Source organism: Triturus cristatus, chromosome 1_1, assembly GCF_964204655.1.
Source record: "Triturus cristatus chromosome 1_1, aTriCri1.1, whole genome shotgun sequence".
NCBI classification, from domain to species: domain Eukaryota; kingdom Metazoa; phylum Chordata; class Amphibia; order Caudata; family Salamandridae; genus Triturus; species Triturus cristatus.
This window is the reverse complement of record NC_140579.1, coordinates 39,496,562-39,521,759: the sequence shown is the minus strand read 5'-3', so window position 1 is coordinate 39,521,759 and position 25,198 is coordinate 39,496,562. Positions and strand designations below refer to the sequence as shown.

Here is a 25,198-nt window from a genome sequence, read left to right as displayed (position 1 = left end):
ATGCAGTAGGCGTAACATTTGATAAGGAAAATGACGTTTGTCCTGCGTAACCGAAAATGGGTGTAATAAGGAGTAAAAAGGAAACATGATTGGTTATGATGTCATACATAGGTGGATCTATAAGATAATACTTGGCATAGATGCGCGCGCAGCAGCATGACGTGTAATTGACGTGTAACTAGGGGGTGAAGGGGACTTGACATTTAGCTCTACATGTGGAGACGAAAAGTCTGGGGGGTCAAGTCAACCTAATCCCAAATCATATCTAACATCCTATGTTTAAAGAACTATGTTATCCACAAAAGAAGGACTCTCGGACAGAATCTATTCTATACTGACTGTGCGTGCGTGTGCAAGCGTCTAAGTGTCTACACTAAATGCGAGGGGGTAGGAATATTCCATGGTAACAGGGCTATGAATTACTTGCATGAGGACAGAGAAGCCGGGCCTTTTGCTTGGTAACTGGAAGAATGTTTACTTAAGCTACTAGGCAGGAATGCATCGGCTGAGGGGGAAGCAGATAATTCGAAGGTGAAATACAGTTCTTGGCAGAGAATAGGCTGATGTCAGGCTTCGTGAGCCGCGCAGAGAATGAGACACAGTTCATGGTCACAGATGCAGGCTCAGACTGGAGCTTTCAGAGGCAGAAAGCAAGAGGAGTTTTGATGACAGAATCAGGGCCTACTTGCCTGGACTGTAAAATGGCATAAGTGAACCATACAAAGCCGGTGGCCTTTCATATTTAGGAATGGAATATCCGGCCTGTTCATGACGGATCTGACAGAGGACATGTTGACGGTGGACGCACATGTATTTGCGTCTTCATAACTGGAACTGGGGGGAACATACATGTACTTGTGACATGCACATAGAACCGTTGGGGTCCAAGATAGGGGACATAACTGACCAGGAAAATCCACATTTCCACACTGTGTTACACTGATCCCGGTGCACAGCCCTCACCCCGTATTACACTGATCAAAACACACAGTCCTCACCCTGTTACACTGAGACCCACGCACAGCCCGCACCCTGTTACACTGATCTCCGTGCGCAGCCTTCACTGTGTTACACTGATGCCCGCACACAGCCCTCAGCTTGTGTTACACTGATCCCCACACACAGCCCTCCCCCTAGTGTTACACTGATCCCCGCACACAGCCCTCACACTAGTGTTACACTGATCTCCACACACAGCCTTCACCCTGTGTTACACTGATCTCCACACGCAGCCCTCACCCTCTTACAATGAGACCCACGCACAGCCCTCACCCTGTTACACTGATTCCCACATACAGCCCTCACCCACCTGTTTTTACAAAGATCCCCACACACCACTCTCTCCCTCCTGTTGCACTGATTGCCTTTCACCCCACTAGCCATGTTACACTGATCCCCACATACAGCTCTCACCCTGTGTTACATTGATCCCCACAAACAGCCCTCACCCCGTGTTACACTGATCCCACACAGCCCTCTCCCACCTGTTTTTACAAAGTTCCCCACAAGGTCTCCTATCCCTGTAGTACGCACACACACCACCCGCTCCCACATGTTACAGAGATTGCCCTACACCCCCCTCCTCCCTTGTTACACTGATCGCCACACACAGCCCTCATCCTGTTTTACACGGATCCCCGCACATAGCCCTTGCTCTGTGTTACACTGATTTCCACACACATCCCTCACCCTGTTACACTGATCCCCTGCACACAGCCCTCACCCTGTTACACTGATCCTCGCACACAGCCCTCACCCCAAGTTACACTGGTCCCCACATACAGCCCTCACACCGTGGTAAACTGGTCCACGAACACAACCCTCACCGCATGTTACACTGAAGATCACACCCACCACCCTCTCCCACCTGTTGCCCTACACACCCCTCGCCCTGTTACAGTGATTCCCGCACACTGCTCTCACCCCAAGCTACACTGGTCCCTGCACACAGCCCTCACCCTGTGTAACACTGGTCCCCGCACACAGCCCTCACCCCGTGTTACACTGATCTCCACACACAGCCTTCACCCTGTGTTACACAGATCCCCGCACACATCCCTCACCCTGTTACACTGATCCCCTGCACACAGCCCTCACCCTGTTACACTGATCCCCTGTACACAGCCCACACCCTGTTACACTGATCCTCGCACACAGCCCTCACCCTGTTACACTGATTCCCGCACACAACTCTCACCCCGTGTTACACTGATCCTCACATGCAACCCTCACTTTGTTACACTGAGACCCATGTACAGCCCTATGCACACAGCCCTCATACTGTTACCCTGACCCCTACACACATCCTTCACCCTGTTACACTGAAACCCATGCACAGCCCTATGCACACAGCCCTCACCCTGTTACTCTGATCCCTACACACAGCCTTCACCCTGTTATACTCATCCTTGCACCCAGCCCTCACCCCAAGTTACACTGGTCCCCACACACAGCCCTCACCTTATGTTACACTGATCCCCACACAAAGCCTGCACCCCTTGTTACACTGATCATCACACACAGCCCTCACTCCATGATACACTGATCCCCACACACAGCCCTTGCCACGTGTTACACTGATCCCCGCACACAACCCTCACCCCACGTTACACTGGTCCCCACACACAGCCCTCACACTGTGGTAAACTGGTCCCCGAACACAACCCTCACCTCATGGTATACTGATGCGCCCACACACCACCCTCTCCCACTTGTTACACCTATTGCCCTACACACCCCTCACCCTGTTACAGTGATTTCCGCACACTGTTCTCACCCCAAGTTACACTGGTCCCCGCACACAGCCCAGACCCTGTGTTACACTGGTCCCCACACACAGCCCTCACCTTGTGTGTTACACTGATCTCTGCACACAGCCCTCACCCTATGTTACACTGATCCCCACACACAGCCTTCACCCCTCGCCCTGTTACACGGATCCCAACACACAGCCCTCACCCCTTGTTACACTGGTCCCCACACACAGCCCTCACCCCTTTTTACACTGGTCCCCACACACAGCCTGTGTTACACTGGTCACCGCACACAGCCCTCACACCGTGGTATACTGGTCACCGCACACAACTCTCACCCTGTTTTACATTGATCCCCTTACAGCCGTCTCCCACCTGTTTTTACAAAGATCCCCACAAGCTCTCCCATCCCTGTAGTACACTGAGGCGCACACACACCACCCTCATCCCTTGTTACACTGATCCCCAAACTCAGCCCTCACCTCGTGTTACACGGATCCCCGCACACAGCCCTCACCCTGTTACACTGATCCCCTGCACACAGCCCTCACCCTGTTACACTGATTCCCGTACACTGCTCTCACCCCAAGTTACACTAGTCCCCTCACACAACCCTCACCCCATGTTACACTGATCTCCACACAGCCCTCACCCTGTTACACTGGTCCCCGCACACAGCCCTCACCCTGTTACACTGAGACCCACGCACAGCCCTCCCCCTAGTGTTACACTGATCCCCGCACGCAGCCCTCACCCCGTGTAACACTGATCCCCGCACACAGCCCTCACCCCATGTAACACTGATCCCCGCACACAGCACTCGCCCTGTGCTACACTGATCCCCGCACACAGCCCTCACCCTGTGTTACACTGATCCCCGCATACAGCCCTCACCCCGTGTTACACTGATCTTGCTCGCCCTGTGTTACACTGATCCCCGCACACAGCCCTCACCCCGTGTTACACTGATCCCCGCACACAGCCCTCACCCCGTGTAACACTGATCTCCGCACACAGCCCTCACCCCGTATTACACTGATCTTGCTCGCCCTGTGTTACACTGATCTCCGCACACAGCCCTCACTCCTTGTAACACTCACCCCAACACACAGCCCTCACCCCTCACCCTGTTACACTGATCCCCGCACACAGCCCTCACCCCGTGTAACACTGATCTCCGCACACAGCCCTCACCCCGTATTACACTAATCTTGCTCGCCCTGTGTTACACTGATCTCCGCACACAGCCCTCACTCCTTGTAACACTCACCCCAACACACAGCCCTCACCCCTCACCCTGTTACACTGATCCCCGCACACAGCCCTCACCCTGTTACACTGATCCTCAAACACAGGCCTTACCCCAAGTTACACTGGTCCCCACATACAGCCCTCACCCCTTGTAACATTGATCCCCACACAGCCCTCTCCCACCTGTTTTTACTAAGATCCCCACAAGCTCTCCCATCCCTGTAGTACACTGAGGCGCACACACACCACCCGCTCCCACCTGTTACACTTATTGCCCCACACAGCCCTCACCTCATGTTACACTGATCCCCACACAGCCCTCACCCTGTGTTACACTGATCCCCACATACAGCCCTCGCCACGTGTTACACTGATCCCCGCACACAGCCCTCACCCCTTGTAACACTGATCCCCACACACAGCCCTCGCCACATGTTACACTGATCCCCACACAAAGCCCTCACCCCTTGTAACACTGATCCCCGCACACAGCCCTCACCCCGTGTAACACTGATCCCCGCATACAGCCGTCACCCCTTGTAACACTGATCCCCGCACACAGCCCTCACCCCGTGTAACACTGATCCCCACATACAGCCCTCGCCACATGTTTCACTGATCTCCACACACAGCCCTCGCCCTGTGTTACACTGATCCCCACACACAGCCCTCGCCCTGTGTTCCACTGATCCCCACATACAGCCCTCACCCCGTGTTACACTGATCCCCGCACACAGCCCTCACGCCTTGTAACACTCATTCCCGCACACAGCCCTCACCCCGTGTAACACTGATCCCCGCATACAGCCCTCACCCCTTGTAACACTGATCCCCGCACACAGCCCTCACCCCGTGTAACACTGATCCCCGCACACAGCCCTCACCCCGTGTCACACTGATCCCCGCACACAGCCCTCACCCCGTGTAACACTGATCCCCACACACAGCCCTCACCCTTTGTAACACTGATCTCCACACACAGCCTTCACCCTGTGTTACACAGATCCCCGCACATATCCCTCACCCTGTTACACTGATCCCCTGCACACAGCCCTCACCCTGTTACACTGATCCCCTGTACACAGCCCACACCCTGTTACACTGATCCTCGCACACAGCCCTCACCCTGTTACACTGATTCCCGCACACAACTCTCACCCCGTGTTACACTGATCCTCACATGCAACCCTCACTTTGTTACACTGAGACCCATGTACAGCCCTATGCACACAGCCCTCATACTGTTACCCTGACCCCTACACACATCCTTCACCCTGTTACACTGAAACCCATGCACAGCCCTATGCACACAGCCCTCACCCTGTTACTCTGATCCCTACACACAGCCTTCACCCTGTTATACTCATCCTTGCACCCAGCCCTCACCCCAAGTTACACTGGTCCCCACACACAGCCCTCACCTTATGTTACACTGATCCCCACACAAAGCCTGCACCCCTTGTTACACTGATCATCACACACAGCCCTCACTCCATGATACACTGATCCCCACACACAGCCCTTGCCACGTGTTACACTGATCCCCGCACACAACCCTCACCCCACGTTACACTGGTCCCCACACACAGCCCTCACACTGTGGTAAACTGGTCCCCGAACACAACCCTCACCTCATGGTATACTGATGCGCCCACACACCACCCTCTCCCACTTGTTACACCTATTGCCCTACACACCCCTCACCCTGTTACAGTGATTTCCGCACACTGTTCTCACCCCAAGTTACACTGGTCCCCGCACACAGCCCAGACCCTGTGTTACACTGGTCCCCACACACAGCCCTCACCTTGTGTGTTACACTGATCTCTGCACACAGCCCTCACCCTATGTTACACTGATCCCCACACACAGCCTTCACCCCTCGCCCTGTTACACGGATCCCAACACACAGCCCTCACCCCTTGTTACACTGGTCCCCACACACAGCCCTCACCCCTTTTTACACTGGTCCCCACACACAGCCTGTGTTACACTGGTCACCGCACACAGCCCTCACACCGTGGTATACTGGTCACCGCACACAACTCTCACCCTGTTTTACATTGATCCCCTTACAGCCGTCTCCCACCTGTTTTTACAAAGATCCCCACAAGCTCTCCCATCCCTGTAGTACACTGAGGCGCACACACACCACCCTCATCCCTTGTTACACTGATCCCCAAACTCAGCCCTCACCTCGTGTTACACGGATCCCCGCACACAGCCCTCACCCTGTTACACTGATCCCCTGCACACAGCCCTCACCCTGTTACACTGATTCCCGTACACTGCTCTCACCCCAAGTTACACTAGTCCCCTCACACAACCCTCACCCCATGTTACACTGATCTCCACACAGCCCTCACCCTGTTACACTGGTCCCCGCACACAGCCCTCACCCTGTTACACTGAGACCCACGCACAGCCCTCCCCCTAGTGTTACACTGATCCCCGCACGCAGCCCTCACCCCGTGTAACACTGATCCCCGCACACAGCCCTCACCCCATGTAACACTGATCCCCGCACACAGCACTCGCCCTGTGCTACACTGATCCCCGCACACAGCCCTCACCCTGTGTTACACTGATCCCCGCATACAGCCCTCACCCCGTGTTACACTGATCTTGCTCGCCCTGTGTTACACTGATCCCCGCACACAGCCCTCACCCCGTGTTACACTGATCCCCGCACACAGCCCTCACCCCGTGTAACACTGATCTCCGCACACAGCCCTCACCCCGTATTACACTGATCTTGCTCGCCCTGTGTTACACTGATCTCCGCACACAGCCCTCACTCCTTGTAACACTCACCCCAACACACAGCCCTCACCCCTCACCCTGTTACACTGATCCCCGCACACAGCCCTCACCCCGTGTAACACTGATCTCCGCACACAGCCCTCACCCCGTATTACACTAATCTTGCTTGCCCTGTGTTACACTGATCTCCGCACACAGCCCTCACTCCTTGTAACACTCACCCCAACACACAGCCCTCACCCCTCACCCTGTTACACTGATCCCCGCACACAGCCCTCACCCTGTTACACTGATCCTCAAACACAGGCCTTACCCCAAGTTACACTGGTCCCCACATACAGCCCTCACCCCTTGTAACATTGATCCCCACACAGCCCTCTCCCACCTGTTTTTACTAAGATCCCCACAAGCTCTCCCATCCCTGTAGTACACTGAGGCGCACACACACCACCCGCTCCCACCTGTTACACTTATTGCCCCACACAGCCCTCACCTCATGTTACACTGATCCCCACACAGCCCTCACCCTGTGTTACACTGATCCCCACATACAGCCCTCGCCACGTGTTACACTGATCCCCGCACACAGCCCTCACCCCTTGTAACACTGATCCCCACACACAGCCCTCGCCACATGTTACACTGATCCCCACACAAAGCCCTCACCCCTTGTAACACTGATCCCCGCACACAGCCCTCACCCCGTGTAACACTGATCCCCGCATACAGCCGTCACCCCTTGTAACACTGATCCCCGCACACAGCCCTCACCCCGTGTAACACTGATCCCCACATACAGCCCTCGCCACATGTTTCACTGATCTCCACACACAGCCCTCGCCCTGTGTTACACTGATCCCCACACACAGCCCTCGCCCTGTGTTCCACTGATCCCCACATACAGCCCTCACCCCGTGTTACACTGATCCCCGCACACAGCCCTCACGCCTTGTAACACTCATTCCCGCACACAGCCCTCACCCCGTGTAACACTGATCCCCGCATACAGCCCTCACCCCTTGTAACACTGATCCCCGCACACAGCCCTCACCCCGTGTAACACTGATCCCCGCACACAGCCCTCACCCCGTGTCACACTGATCCCCGCACACAGCCCTCACCCCGTGTAACACTGATCCCCACACACAGCCCTCACCCTTTGTAACACTGATCCCCACACACAGCCCTCACCCCGTGTAACACTGATCCCCGCACACAGCCCTCACCCCGTGTAACACTGATCCCCACACACAGCCCTCGCCCTGTGTTACACTGATCCCTGCACACAGCCCTCACCCCGTGTTACACTGATCCCAGCACACAGCCCTCACCCCGTGTAACACTGATCCCGCACACAGCCCTCACCCCGTATTACACTGATCTTGCTCGCCCTGTGTTACACTGATCTCTGCACACAGCCCTCACTCCTTGTAACACTCACCCCAACACACAGCCCTCACCCTGTTACACTGATCCCCACACACAGCCCTCACCCCGTGTTACATGTATCCCCGCACACAGCCCTTACTCCTCACCCCGTGTTACACTGATGCCCGCGCATAGCACTCACCCTGTGTTACACTGATCCCCCACACAGCCCTCACCCCTTGTTACACTGGTCCCCGCACACAGCCCTCACTATGTGTTACACTGGTCCCCACACACATCCCTCACCCTGTGTTACACTGGTCCCCACACACAGCCCTCACTATGTGTTACACTGGTCCCCACACACAGCCCTCACCCTGTGTTACACTGGTACCCGCACACAGCCCTCACTATGTGTTACACTGATCCCCACACACAGCCAGCACCCTGTGTTACACTGATCCCACACAGCCCTCTCCCACCTGTTTTTACAAAGATCCCCACAAGGTCTCCTATCCCTGTAGTACACTGAGGCGCACACACACCACCCGCTCCCACGTTACACAGATTACCCTACACCCCCCTCATCCCTTGTTACACTGATCCCCGCACACAGCCCTCACCCTGTTACACTGATCCTTAAACACAGGCCTCACCCCAAGTTACACTGGTCCCCACATACAGCCCTCACCCCTTGTAAAATTGATCCCCACACAGCCCTCTCCCACCTGTTTTTACTAAGATCCCCACAAGCTCTCCCATCCCTGTAGTACACTGAGGCGCACACACACCACCCGCTCCCACCTGTTACACTTATTGCCCCACACAGCCCTCACCTCATGTTACACTGATCCCCACACAGCCCTCACCCTGTGTTACACTGATCCCCACATACAGCCCTCGCCACGTGTTACACTGATCCCCGCACACAGCCCTCACCCCTTGTAACACCGATCCCCACACACAGCCCTCGCCACATGTTACACTGATCCCCACACAAAGCCCTCACCCCTTGTAACACTGATCCCCGCACACAGCCCTCACCCCGTGTAACACTGATCCCCACATAAAGCCCTCACCCCGTGTAACACTGATCCCTGCACACAGCCCTCACCCCTTGTAACACTGATCCCCACACACAGCCCTCACCCCGTGTAACACTGATCCCCGCACACAGCCCTCACCCCGTGTAACACTGATCCCCGCACACAGCCCTCGCCCTGTGTTACACTGATCCCTGCACACAGCCCTCACCCCGTGTTACACTGATCCCCGCACACAGCCCTCACCCCATGTTACACTGATCCCCCACACAGCCCTCACCCCTTGTTACACTGGTCCCCGCACACAGCCCTCACTATGTGTTACACTGGTCCCCACACACATCCCTCACCCTGTGTTACACTGGTCCCCACACACAGCCCTCACTATGTGTTACACTGGTCCCCACACACAGCCCTCACCCTGTGTTACACTGGTACCTGCACACAGCCCTCACTATGTGTTACACTGATCCCCACACACAGCCTGCACCCTGTGTTACACTGATCCCACACAGCCCTCTCCCACCTGTTTTTACAAAGATCCCCACAAGGTCTCCTATCCCTGTAGTACACTGAGGCGCACACACACCACACGCTCCCACGTTACACAGATTACCCTACACCCCCCTCATCCCTTGTTACACTGATCCCCGCACACAGCCCTCACCCTGTTACACTGATCCTTAAACACAGGCCTCACCCCAAGTTACACTGGTCCCCACATACAGCCCTCACCCCTTGTAAAATTGATCCCCACACAGCCCTCTCCCACCTGTTTTTACTAAGATCCCCACAAGCTCTCCCATCCCTGTAGTACACTGAGGCGCACACACACCACCCGCTCCCACCTGTTACACTTATTGCCCCACATAGCCCTCACCTCATGTTACACTGATCCCCACACAGCCCTCACCCTGTGTTACACTGATTCCCACATTCAGCCCTCGCCACGTGTTACACTGATCCCCGCACACAGCCCTCACCCCTTGTAACACCGATCCCCACACACAGCCCTCGCCACATGTTACACTGATCCCCACACAAAGCCCTCACCCCTTGTAACACTGATCCCCGCACACAGCCCTCACCCCGTGTAACACTGATCCCTGCACACAGCCCTCACCCCTTGTAACACTGATCCCCGCACACAGCCCTCACCCCGTGTAACACTGATCCCCGCACACAGCCCTCACCCCGTGTAACACTGATCCCCGCACACAGCCCTCGCCCTGTGTTACAACGATCCCTGCACACAGCCCTCACCCCGTGTTACACTGATCCCAGCACACAGCCCTCACCCCGTGTAACACTGATCCCCGCACACAGCCCTCACCCCGTGTATCACTGATCCCCGCACACAGCCCTCACCCCGTGTAACACTGATCCCCACACACAGCCCTCACCCCGTGTTACACTGATCCCCGCACACAGCCCTCACCCCGTGTAACACTGATCCCCACACACAGCCCTCACCCCGTGTTACACTGATCCCCACACACAGCCCTCACCCCTTGTAACACTGATCCCCACACACAGCCCTCACCCCATGTAACACTGATCCCCGCACACAGCCCTCACCCCGTGTAACACTGATCTCCGCCCACAGCCCTCGCCCTGTGTTACACTGATCCCAGCACACAGCCCTCACCCCGTGTAACACTGATCCCCACACACAGCCCTCACCCCGTGTAACACTGATCCCCGCACACAGCCCTCACCCCGTGTAACACTGATCCCCGAACACAGCCCTCGCCCTGTGTTGCACTGATCCCTGCACACAGCCCTCACCCCGTATTACACTGATCTTGCTCGCCCTGTGTTACACTGATCTCCGCACACAGCCCTCACTCCTTGTAACACTCACCCCAACACACAGCCCTCACCCCTCACCCTGTTACACTGATCCCCACACACAGCCCTCACCCCGTGTTACATGTATCCCCGCACACAGCCCTCACTCCTCACCCCGTGTTACACTGATCCCCCACACAGCCCTTCCCCCTTGTTACACTGGTCCCCGCACACAGCCCTCACCCCGTGTAACACTGATCCCCGCACACAGCCCTCACCCCGTGTAACACTGATCCCCGCACACAGCCCTCGCCCTGTGTTACACTGATCCCTGCACACAGCCCTCACCCCGTGTTACACTGATCCCCGCACACAGCCCTCACCCCGTGTTACACTGATCCCCCACACAGCCCTCACCCCTTGTTACACTGGTCCCCGCACACAGCCCTCACTATGTGTTACACTGGTCCCCACACACATCCCTCACCCTGTGTTACACTGGTCCCCACACACAGCCCTCACTATGTGTTACACTGGTCCCCACACACAGCCCTCACCCTGTGTTACACTGGTACCTGCACACAGCCCTCACTATGTGTTACACTGATCCCCACACACAGCCTGCACCCTGTGTTACACTGATCCCACACAGCCCTCTCCCACCTGTTTTTACAAAGATCCCCACAAGGTCTCCTATCCCTGTAGTACACTGAGGCGCACACACACCACACGCTCCCACGTTACACAGATTACCCTACACCCCCCTCATCCCTTGTTACACTGATCCCCGCACACAGCCCTCACCCTGTTACACTGATCCTTAAACACAGGCCTCACCCCAAGTTACACTGGTCCCCACATACAGCCCTCACCCCTTGTAAAATTGATCCCCACACAGCCCTCTCCCACCTGTTTTTACTAAGATCCCCACAAGCTCTCCCATCCCTGTAGTACACTGAGGCGCACACACACCACCCGCTCCCACCTGTTACACTTATTGCCCCACATAGCCCTCACCTCATGTTACACTGATCCCCACACAGCCCTCACCCTGTGTTACACTGATTCCCACATTCAGCCCTCGCCACGTGTTACACTGATCCCCGCACACAGCCCTCACCCCTTGTAACACCGATCCCCACACACAGCCCTCGCCACATGTTACACTGATCCCCACACAAAGCCCTCACCCCTTGTAACACTGATCCCCGCACACAGCCCTCACCCCGTGTAACACTGATCCCTGCACACAGCCCTCACCCCTTGTAACACTGATCCCCGCACACAGCCCTCACCCCGTGTAACACTGATCCCCGCACACAGCCCTCACCCCGTGTAACACTGATCCCCGCACACAGCCCTCGCCCTGTGTTACAACGATCCCTGCACACAGCCCTCACCCCGTGTTACACTGATCCCAGCACACAGCCCTCACCCCGTGTAACACTGATCCCCGCACACAGCCCTCACCCCGTGTATCACTGATCCCCGCACACAGCCCTCACCCCGTGTAACACTGATCCCCGCACACAGCCCTCACCCCGTGTTACACTGATCCCCGCACACAGCCCTCACCCCGTGTAACACTGATCCCCACACACAGCCCTCACCCCGTGTTACACTGATCCCCACACACAGCCCTCACCCCTTGTAACACTGATCCCCACACACAGCCCTCACCCCATGTAACACTGATCCCCGCACACAGCCCTCACCCCGTGTAACACTGATCTCCGCCCACAGCCCTCGCCCTGTGTTACACTGATCCCAGCACACAGCCCTCACCCCGTGTAACACTGATCCCCACACACAGCCCTCACCCCGTGTAACACTGATCCCCGCACACAGCCCTCACCCCGTGTAACACTGATCCCCGAACACAGCCCTCGCCCTGTGTTGCACTGATCCCTGCACACAGCCCTCACCCCGTGTTACACTGATCCCAGCACACAGCCCTCACCCTGTGTAACACTGATCCCTGCACACAGCCCTCACCCCGTATTACACTGATCTTGCTCGCCCTGTGTTACACTGATCTCCGCACACAGCCCTCACTCCTTGTAACACTCACCCCAACACACAGCCCTCACCCCTCACCCTGTTACACTGATCCCCACACACAGCCCTCACCCCGTGTTACATGTATCCCCGCACACAGCCCTCACTCCTCACCCCGTGTTACACTGATCCCCCACACAGCCCTTCCCCCTTGTTACACTGGTCCCCGCACACAGCCCTCACTATGTGTTACACTGGTCCCCACACACATCGCTCACCCCGTGTTACGCTGGTCCCCGCACACAGCCCTCACTATGTGTTACACTGGTCCCCACACACAGCCCTCACCCTGTGTTACACTGGTACCCGCACACAGCCCTCACTATGTGTTACACTGATCCCCACACACAGCCTGCACCCTGTGTTACACTGATCCCACACAGCCCTCTCCCACCTGTTTTTACAAAGATCCCCACAAGGTCTCCTATCCCTGTAGTACACTGAGGCGCACACACACCACCCGCTCCCACGTTACACAGATTACCCTACACCCCCCTCATCCCTTGTTTCATTGATCCCCGCACACAGCCCTCACCCTGTTACACTGATCCTCAAACACAGGCCTCACCCCAAGTTACACTGGTCCCCACATACAGCCCTCACCCCTTGTAACATTGATCCCCACACAGCCCTCTCCCACCTGTTTTTACAAAGATCCCCACAAGCTCTCCCATCCCTGTAGTACACTGAGGCGCACACACACCACCCGCTCCCACCTGTTACACTTATTGCCCCACACAGCCCTCACCTCATGTTACACTGATCCCCACACAGCCCTCACCCTGTGTTACACTGATCCCCACATACAGCCCTCGCCACGTGTTACACTGATCCCCACACACAGCCCTCACCCCGTGTAACACTGATCCTCGCACACAGCCCTCGCCCTGTGTTACACTGATCCCCGCACACAGCCCTCACCCTGTGTTACACTGATCCCCGCACACAGCCCTCACCCTGTGTTACACTGATCCCCACGCACAGCCCTCACCCCGTGTAACACTGCTCCCCGCACACAGCCCTCACCCCTTGTAACACTGATCCCCGCCCTCACCCCGTGTAACACTGATCCCCGCACACAGCCCTCGCCCTGTGTTACACTGATCCCTGCACACAGCCCTCACCCCGTGTTACACTGATCCCAGCACACAGCCCTCACCCCTGGAAACACTGATCCCCGCACACAGCCCTCACCCCGTATTACACTGAACTTGCTCGCCCTGTGTTACACTGATCTCCGCACACAGCCCTCACTCCTTGTAACACTCACCCCAACACACAGCCCTCACCCCTCGCCCTGTTACACTGATCCCCAAGCACAGCCCTCACCCCGTGTTACATGTATCCCCGCACACAGCCCTCACTCCTCACCCCGTGTTACACTGATCCCCGTGCATAGCCCTCACCCCATGTTACACTGATCCCCTACACAGCCCTCACCCCTTGTTACACTGGTCCCCGCACACAGCCCTCACTATGTGTTGCACTGGTCCCCAACCACATCCCTCACCCCGTGTTACACTGGTCCCCGCACACAGCCCTCACTATGTGTTACACTGATCCCCACACACAGCCCGCACCGTGTTACACTGATCCCACACAGCCCTCTCCCACCCGTTTTTACAAAGATCCCCACAAGGTCTCCTATCCCTGTAGTCAGGGCTTTAAGTGGGATGGAAAAACTGGAGGGTCTTAAGGGTGTGGCTTTAGTGCCAATATCGGCAACAGTTATCACAAAGCACATAAGACATAAGTGCATAAATAAAAACACACGACACTGTAATGTAAGTGGAGAAATATTGCTGCAGGTTTATTAGCATAACCAATATGCAAACAAGGTGGGTTATCTTACGGGCGATCCCAGGGCAGGCCAGCCCTATGCCGCCTGCCCGTCTGATAAGCCTAGAGTCACCATGGCAACGCCAACTGGTGTATACCAAATATTGGGAGGGTCCACCCCTCCCATCCGTGGACCACCAGTCCACATGCTTCACCACGCCCCCCCGTGATGGGTGGGCGGAGCATAAATGGCAGCCCCCGGTTGCTCAGACCCACAACCGCCTTTCGGTTAACGGGGCGCCGTCGTTCTTCCAGGGGACCCGCTAAACATCCCTGGGTATCCTGGCTTAGCACCCCATGGTGCTGCTGCATGCTGTACCCCTTGGTAAGTGCAGACCCTGGATCGCCCTGTAACTCCTCCTGCAACACAAAGTAACATTGTTAGAAAAAACCTGCCCCCCCCTTTTGTCCCTCCGGACGCCGGGTAAGCGGAGGGGCGGGCAAGGCGAACGAGCGGACAAGAGGACGAGGAGGGGGCGGAGACAGTATAAGTACCCCTGTCTCCTGCCCGCCCTCGCCGGAAACAGCTATCTGTTGGGGTCTCCCCCGGACTGGCCCAGGGACTTGACCTCCCACCCCTGTGCCTTCCTGTGGCACTAAGGCGGCCGCCCTCCAAGGGGCGGGCCGCTGCGCGACCCCCCCCCGGGCAGCCTTACATAGTGCCAATATCGGCAACAGTTATCACAAAGCACATAAGACATAAGTGCATAAATAAAAACACACAACACTGTAATGTAAGTGGAGAAATATTGCTGCAGGTTTATTAGCATAACCAATATGCAAACAAGGTGGGTTATCTTACGGGTGATCCCAGGGCAGGCCAGCCCTATGCCGCCTGCCCGTCTGATAAGCCTAGAGTCACCATGGCAACGCCAACTGGTGTATACCAAATATTGGGAGGGTCCACCCCTCCCATCCGTGGACCACCAGTCCACATGCTTCACCACGCCCCCCCGTGATGGGTGGGCGGAGCATAAATGGCAGCCCCCGGTTGCTCAGACCCACAACCGCCTTTCGGTTAACGGGGCGCCGTCGTTCTTCCAGGGGACCCGCTAAACATCCCTGGGTATCCTGGCTTAGCACCCCATGGTGCTGCTGCATGCTGTACCCCTTGGTAAGTGCAGACCCTGGATCGCCCTGTAACTCCTCCACAACCTTGGGAGTGGCCACCGTCACTACCAGGGCCCCCCACCAAGGTAGACCTATTTCCCTACAACCAGCTGCAGCCAACGCTTCCCCTAGGTCCAGTAGGAAAAGATCCATGCCTAAACTAGGACTTCTCCCAGGTCCAGCCAAAACAAGTCTCCGCCCAACCGGGCCGACGGCCAGCATGTACCATCAGGACAGGTTCCCCCAACCATTCTAAAATCCCCCGTGGAATTGACTGAAATGACCTTAAACCTTGAATAGGCGATGGTCCAAAGTTGCCTTTGCCTGGCTAAAGAACAATCCCTTTGACAAGACACTCCTGCCTGGCAGTGCCAATGCGGGAGGAGGTAAGCGTTGCAAGCGCCCTTACTTCCTCTTCCACTCAGCTGGAGTACGCCCATCATATTCCATCAGTCACCACCAACTGTAAACCCTTGCCCTCCCAAAATGCTGCTAGTATACCAGGGAGAGACAGGACAGGGTGCCCACAGAGGAGAACCAACGTGTAAAATTCTTCTCTATTTTTGATACTGGGAAAGCCAATTAGTCTCCTGCTAAATTGTGGCTATCAGAGTGTTACCCCGGGGTTTCCCTTGATCATATGGACCATATGCCCCCGTTCTGCTGCTTCACCTGATTGTTAACATGAACCCCAGCGCAGACCACCGGCCTATGACCCATGTTTGGCCAAGCCTGAGCTAAAACACTTCTGAACAGCATGAAACAGGCTAACCACCAGCATTGCATTCTGAATGTTCCTGACGCGGCCCAGAAACATGCGCATAACTAAAGCAACTGGCACCATGCCATAAAAGTATCAATTCAGCCTTCTATGAATGCAAAATGTGCTCTGTATTAGTGTTCCCTCCAAACCAGCCGCCCTAACCAGGCAACCCGCACCCTCCTGGCACTGGCACACTCCCGCCCCAGCTGCCCTAGAGTGCCTGGTCGTGTGTGGCCACAACCTACGTTCTATCACTGACGTTATATCGGGGTGTGATGACACTCAACTAACTCTACTGCTGAGTGCCCCTTGCACCATCGCAAGTATGTCTTTGCACACTTAGTGGCTGGATGTAAAGTCAGATGACATTGGCAGCCCGGTCCCGGGCGAACATAGCAGCTTTACAGTTTCTGGTGGTGTAGACCGTACCTGTAGCTTGCGAACCGAATGCAATTCCCTTGCTCCTGTTGAGCACGAAACCCACAACAATTTCTCACCAACGTACAATACCTTACTGCTGCTCATCATTTCCTAGCAGAATGTTGACCAATCAATGTTCTGCAATGGCACTACTTTGCAGCCTGCACCAGTCTGCCAGTGTCCAAAAGACCTTTGTCCTGCCGCCTGGCCTAAGCAATCTAGTCCTGTTCTAGAAGCGCCTGCTTCAGCCCTGGAGCAAACAATTCGCCAGTAACCCAAACTGACCCTGATGCGAAACAAACCATGCCAAGGCACACAGGAGTGTGTAATAACTAATAGCAGGTCTAACAGTGTCAACAAGCATCTTCCGCTTACAATAGGTGTGAAGGAGTAGGGGTTTCCAGTGAGAATAAGATGACAGCAAATACAGCGGGAGGAGCGACCAATGACCTGCCCAAAGACTCTTCGAAATCCTCCTACCGAATGATGTGGGAGCTCGCCACCAACCTCTGTCCCAGCCTGCCACCCCCCAAGTATTTGGAACCCTATTGCTCCAAGGAAGGAGGGGGGGAGGAGGGGCAGTGTGGTCTGAAGATGTGTGTGATGGAGGACATGTGTCCTAGCGTACAAGGCACAACAGTGAGTGTACTAACTAATAGCAGGTCTAACAGCGTCAACAGGCATCCTCAGCTTACAATAGGTGTGATGGAGTAAGGGTATCCATTGAGCATCAAGATGACAGCTTCCCATCTGCCCGACCGTGGTGGGAACCACTCCTGATATTCTAGTACACATGGTCCCTGTTCACCTGTCACTGCCTGATGTACGTGACCTAGGTACATGGTCCCCTTGCATGGCGGCATGCCATTGAGACCAACATTCCTTCCCTGATAAGTGCCACTATCTGCCTACGCTACAATCTTGCCTGGCGTTCTATCATGCCCAGATATACCACGCGATGATTGCTCTCCTCCGTCACTTGACCCGACCACACCTAGAAGAACAAACACAGCGAGAGGAAGCAGCCTGTGACCTGCCCCAAAAACCACCATCCCGCATCAAACCGACCCGATGGAAAGACAACCAGCGCCTAAAGCTCTACACCCACGGATGACCCAGGAAACGGATGACCCAGGAAATAACCAATCGTTTAACAATCGAGTAAATAACAACGGACATCCTTTCAGCATCTGAAGGCCTAGCCCTTCAGAAGAACCTGGGACCCCAGTGCCAGGCATCAGAGCAGGCCACGGCACCAGTGGTGTGACTGAGCTTAGCCCACTTCCGTGTGAGCCAAGGCCCGCGAAGCATCTTTTTTTTTTTTTTTTTTTTTGATCGCTGAGCACACGTAAACCACTCTAGCTGTTCCTTGCCGCTAGGTCGTCCTACCCTAAGGAGCCCCAATGAACGACGAGGTAACCTTAACACTCACTCAACACTGGGCGTAACTCTTTGCTTGACCTAGATGCTGGATGCAAAGTGACACCTCCCCCTGCTCCCGACCATAGTGGTGAAGTGTCCCATGAGTGCTCGGTTAATATAAAAGACCTGGACATAACCGAGGGAGCCCTGCGCAGCTACAGACGCCTGACAGTTGTCCCGTTCCGTGGAAGTCTGCAGGATCACCATTCATAGCGTTACTCTAATGCGCATAGGGAAATACATTATATTTATAAATCTGTATGTGAGCGCAAAAGGTTTTTTTTTTTTTTTTTTTTTTTTTATAATGCTACTGGTTGCGGTAGCATGCAAGTCTATCACATGTAGTATGGTGGTCCATGACTATTGTCTACTTCCCCAACTTTGATATTTACATTTAGTTAATTTCCCCTGTTTCGGAATTTACGTCAGGTGGACCCTTGTTATCACACACAAAAAGGACCCAACCCGCCAAACTTTGCTGTTCCATTCCAGACAAAAGCAGCTTACAGGTGTGTGTCAAAAACCCAACTTACTGGAACTCATTTATCGACCACAGTAAGAAAGTAACTGCGTGTGCCTGCTGAGCTCTGACCTTTTGACCTCACAGTCACACAACCTCCTGCCCGTGCATACCAATGGATATAGCCCGTAAATTGCTGTTGTGCTGTGCGAGATGTCGGTCTGTCGCTAGGAGCTCCCTCTCTTGATACCTGTGGTTACTCATCCTAGTACCCCGGAGCTGTGGCCAGCCAGGACTGTTGGCTATGTCTCTGACACCGTTACGCTGTTGTAACAGATACTGATCTGTAGATAAAGGCATTCTCTAAACATCCATGTACCTCAGACCGTAGACCCCTTACAGGTGAGACGTTAAAACCTTTCCTTTCCTATACTCTTGCTGTCAAATTAGCGTTTACTTCACTATGCATTCATCAATGAGGCTAACAGGCATGATACGGCCGGGTAAACCACACTACTAGCCAACTTCTTAAAGTTTTACACTCCCATGCCCTTTCAGTGTAAATATTATTTGAATCAAAATGCCCATGGGACCTACGGGCCCCGTGCCCATCCCGGTGAAGGATGTGCAGTACCAACAGTGAGAACCGAAGTCAAAATTGGTGAGCCCAGGCAGAGTCAGGCAGATCATTGCTTCCCCAGGTCTATTTAAAACATTTACTGAGATACCAAATACGTTACACTCCCAGTATGCCCTACAGGGTGGATAGCTACACCTAGCATGGTAGTGTCAAATGCTTGAGTGAAATGTGCAATTTGAAAATATGCATCAGCCACTAGTACATGCATACAATCGAACTCTGGAAGTAATCCATAGTACAAATAAATCACAAGCCCAGGGAGAACGTTCCTGAGAGCCAATGCCACCCCGTGGCCCCAACATGGCTGTATTCCTACAAGTGTCCCCCAAGCCTGTACCTGCTCACTCTGGCGAAGGCGGCTATGAACACGGTGTTGTGCTAATTTTCAACGTATACTCGTTCTCTCTCTCCCACTTGCATGCTACTCTCTGACTTTAACTTACTCCTGTCGCTCCTGTCTTTACTGCGCACCCTGGCATCCCAACTTCCTAACCGGAACCACTGACTGACATTGGAATGCAGACCAGCCACCCTCTTTTACGCGCAGCCGAGACATTCACTGAAAACAGCTGGGAGACCAATTGGGGTGGGGGGGCCCAACCCCCCGCAAGTACCAAAGAGAGCAATTACCTCCTCACCAGTTAAGACGCGATCAATGGACAGCCCTGCTAATAGTGTACACAGGCCCGGAGGGTGGACCTACGGGGTGTAAACGTGCCGCCCTGCGCCCTATTTGTACCGTGCCGCCCTGGGCATCCGACGAGCACAAGAACAGCAGTCGCTGAGACGTGGCGGAGGTGCCGCATTAGCACCGCACTCAGCCTGTGCGCGGCCGCCGCGGTATGCCACACGTGGACAGGCTACCCTCGTCACCACTGATATGGCGTGACCCGTAAATGCCGCTCACAGCGGCCGACTATGATTACTGACGCCGCGTGTTGTAAGGACGATGGCGGGACACAGAGCCTTATCCTGTGAGGGGCAGGACAACCACCTGCGCAAGACTTGCACTTGAGCAAGGCTTCTATTGGCACAACCTCAGGGGGGGGGGGCAAAAAGCGCGGACTCGACCCGACGATGTTGAAGCGCTGGCATGGGCACGGTAATTACATAACACATTCCGACACGGGGGATTAACTGATTAGCCCAGAATACAGGATGGGAACGCGACCTCGAGGCGCAAGCCCTGGTGTACTGCACCAATGTCAGCCGATTAAGCCGACGGACCCCCTCCTCTCCTTAATGGGAGTCCCAGGCCGTGCACCTCCCGCGCGAAAACAGCATGTAGGGGCCGCAAAGCGGCCAAGAGCACCGAAAGTGGGCGCGACCCCGAGGCTTGAACACTGGCACACCGCACCAACGTCGACAGGCTAGCTGAGGCGCCAAATCCCCCCCCCCCCCGTAAAGATGGCACCGAAGCCAGGTGAGGTCTGCACCTACTTTAGACGATCGCCAACATTAGAGCTTGCAACGTGTTGGCAGTTTGCCATGTTGCCGCCCCGATGTCCGTGGTAGCGGGGAGGTAAAGTGCCAACATCACTAAATTGCCATCGCTACCCGTAACCGCGCACAGAAATGCTGTTCCATTACAAGGGTTCCGTTACAAGGGAACGCACCTAATTAAGTTGTTGGGCCCGGGAGGCTTGTGGATGCCCAGCATCACCGGAAGTTCAACGAGGCGAGCAAAATTATAAGTCTATATATATATATATATATATATTTTTCCTTTTTTTTTTTTTTTTAAATACAAGTGAGAGACTCGAACACCTCAGTGCCGCCTCCAACCCGCCGGACTAACAAACCACTGTACTATTGCACCCTGCTAAATATATAGCGTGAGCTCGACCCGAAGGTATGGAGCGCTAGCATAGCACCGTAATTACTCTACACATTCAGGCATGATGTTTACACTCCCCCTGGCAGGTAGGTGCTAAGATCTTGTTTGGGAGAGAAAATGTTTGCTTTGCACATCGGTGCAGCTAAGATCTCAATTAATTTACAACACTTGCAGACATCGTCCTATGTTGGAAAGTCAAGCTAAGGCACATAGCCAATGTATCCAACAACTGTCAGTTAAATCTGTGGGGACTTGTCGAACATAGACGGGAAGCAGAGATTAGTTGCCAAATACCGCAAACGCCAATGGGATACATACAGGTCTCGATATACATGTTGTACTCTGAGCATCAGAACAGGATTATTCACGATAAGAGGCACAGTGGCAGTAGGGGTTCCCCCACTCTCAGAAAAACGACCGGCCATTTGATCATATTTTCAGATTAAAAAATAGCCAGGAACTGGTACTTTAATTAGGATTTTTGAAAAAAAATCCTATTTTCTTTTTTTTTTTTTTTTTCATTACAGTTCTACCTTTATTCACGATAATTTCGGACTGATTTAGACAGCTTTGAAATAGAATTATGAAATCTGCGGTTCTTCTGCGGGTCTGTTTATTTTTTTTTTTCATGCAGAGAATTGCAGATTCCCATGGAATGACCTATTCCCACAGTAATTCCCAATTTCTAAGAAAGCCTTCAGGATCAAAGGGTGGGGGAAATTCGACCGATTTGCAACGAGGTATTAGTGGAACTAAACTGGAACAGAAAAAGTACTTGAAATGATCAGTCCAATAAAGTTACATAAGGGATTTGTTTAATATAAATTGTTTTTGATGAAAGGCAAACATGCACTGATGAACAGAAAATCAACTGCGAACTCCGTAAAGATTAAAACTGTTGCACTAAACAAAGGCATAATCAAGTAGAGAAAGAACGCTGCAGTGGTGACATTCTTATATGACATTGGCAACATCAATCCAGGTAAGCCGCTGGCTCCCCTAGTGTTGCCATTAAAGACAGAAGCTGGTCTACCTTGTTCTACATATTTTTCTCTCTCACATTTCCCACAATGGTGCTCTTTCTTTTGAATCACTTGGCACGAAAAAGCGACAGAGTAAGATTGTCTTGGTGCCTGAATTCTATACACAAACAAGGCTGGGAGGAACGATGCGCATGCGCTCAGTCTCACACCTTGCGGGCGTGAATGGGCAGAGCCATTAGCCTCTCCCAGCTGAGGAATTGGTGTCCGCGCGCCCTACAGGCCCCAAAACATCTAGCACGCATACTTGACACACGCGTAGGAGCTACAGAACCGCTCCGAGCTGCTCCTGTTCAGGAGCCTAAAATAAACACGGCCAAAAACAGACCGAACCCTACACCGACCAGACACAGACCTGACCAGCGAGGAAACCCTGCATGCATCACGTGGAGGAGCTTTGTGACAGTAGTCAGCACCCAGAGACGCACCAAAGGCATACATGTGGCTTACAAATGATAACACCGGGAAGACACGACAGCTAAGAGATAGCTGTATATTTGTATCAGGTATCAGCGCGCTCATGCGCACCATTACCAATGAAAACATTCATTTTTGTTGGGCACAGGGGGGTTAAGCGATCTCCCGAACTCGCAGGATGCTAAGCGCCGTTGCCCAGGCTCGAACCAGGTTCCCCAGCTTGGAAGTCCCCCGCTCTAGCCGCAACGCTAAATCCTAACACGATGGCCTGCCGATGCCCGACCGATACTAACACACGCGCGCCCCAACCCCGCAGCCCCCGCAACCTCTCTAGCCGGCGCTTGGGCCTGGCTTTGTGCCCGCAACCCCCCCGCCCGTGGTATTCCGACCACAGGGCCCCGTCACCTGGTGCTGCCCAGGGACAGGGCCGGGGCGGGGAGGGGAGACAGGCAAACTCACCGCGAGCGAGAGGCTCCGAGGCTGCTGGGCACGCGAGGACCGAGCTGCAAGGCGAACGAGCGGACAAGAGGACGAGGAGGGGGCGGAGACAGTATAAGTACCCCTGTCTCCTGCCCGCCCTCGCCGGAAACAGCTATCTGTTGGGGTCTCCCCCGGACTGGCCCAGGGACTCGACCTCCCACCCCTGTGCCTTCCTGTGGCACTAAGGCGGCCGCCCTCCAAGGGGCGGGCCGCTGCGCGACCCCCCCCCCGGGCAGCCTTACAAAAAACAGTAAGCTAAAAATCTGTGTTTAGCAGTGTGTGCCGCCCAACTTGTATTTTGCTGTTCCTGTCATTGCGTCCAGATATATGATACAAGTCACATCATACCTATAAATCAGGACTACTGGGTTTGTCAATGGTTGCTAGATGCACAATAAATATGCGGCAACTTTGGCTTGTGTATAATATTGAAACATCTTCCACTTAAAACCCTGGTGATACCACGTCAATGTTGCTGCTTCTTAGAGGGAGATACAGAGAGAAAATGACTCTCTTGAAAGGATTTCCCTTCCTCTACAACGCTCACCACGCACACATCTAGCTGCCTGCTGTCACAGCAGTCTGGAAATAAAAAACGGACTGCCTGTGGCAGGGCACAAAACGGAGCCCGATAGAGACCCGTTTCGAGGCCCCCTTAAAAAAACTGCCGGTGCTCAGACCCGGTGAGACCCGGCCCACTTAAAGCCCTGTCTGTAGTACACTGAGGCGCACACACACCACCCGCTCCCACTTTACACAGATTGCCCTAAACCCCCCTCATCCCTTGTTACACTGATCCCCACACACAGCCCTCACCCTGTTACACTGAGACCCACGCACAGCCCTCACCTCGTGATACACTGATCTCCACTCACAGCCTTCATCGTGTTACACTGATCCCTGCACACAGCCCTCACCTCGTGTTACACTGATCCCCACACACAGCCCTCACCTCGTGTTACACTGATCTCCACACACAGCCCTCATCTGTGTTACACAGATGCCCACACACAGCCCTCACCCGTGTTACACTGATCCCCACACACAGCCCTCACCCGTGTTACACTGATACCCACACACAGCCCTCACCCTAGGTTACACAGATACCCACACACAGCCCTCACCCTGTGTTACACAGATGCCCGCACACAGCCCTCACCTCGTGTTACACTGATACCCACACACAGCCCTCACCCTAGGTTACACAGATACCCACACACAGCCCTCAACCTGTGTTACCCCGATGCCCGCACACAGCCCTCACCTGTGTTACACTGATCCCAATACAGTCCACCTGCCTCCCTTACAACTCACCTGCCCGGGCAGGCTGCAGCCAGAGCCCCCCCAGGAGCAAGAGGAGTGGGGGACCCCAGCTCATGATGGGGGGGAGGGGGCAGCCGTGAGGCCACAGAGGAGACAATAATCACAGCCCAGAAGTGAAGACCAACTCCGGTGAGAACTTCACAAGATCTGAGCTCAGCCCTACCGCCGGACAAGAACTCAATAACCAATAAGAAGGCAGAGCACCAACGCGTCATCGCTCACCAGGTAGAGCCTCGCTGCGAGGAGCTAGACGAACTCTAAAGTGAAGAGGAGGCAGAAGTTTCGTTTTCTTTCCTTCTTTTGAGTTCTCTTCGGATGCTTTTCCCCAGTGCTTAGAAGCCTCCGTCGCAGAGCACAGTCCTCTTGTTATTTATCCCTTCAGTTTTTTTCTTGTATTTGGTTGTTTTTACTGTGGTGAGC

General features: G+C 54.5%; 1 protein-coding gene across 1 annotated transcript in view; it reads right to left on the bottom strand.

Moving 5' to 3' along the window:
- The window catches only part of LOC146869292 (DLA class I histocompatibility antigen, A9/A9 alpha chain-like), a 145,265-nt gene extending 120,358 nt beyond the window's left edge, over positions 1-24,907 (bottom strand). The window contains exon 1 of the mRNA XM_085653720.1: positions 24,770-24,907. Within this exon, the coding sequence (XP_085509846.1) occupies positions 24,770-24,833 (64 nt within the window). The 5' untranslated portion in view covers positions 24,834-24,907. The remainder of the gene's footprint in view (positions 1-24,769) is intronic.
- Positions 24,908-25,198: the final 291 nt, after the last annotated feature.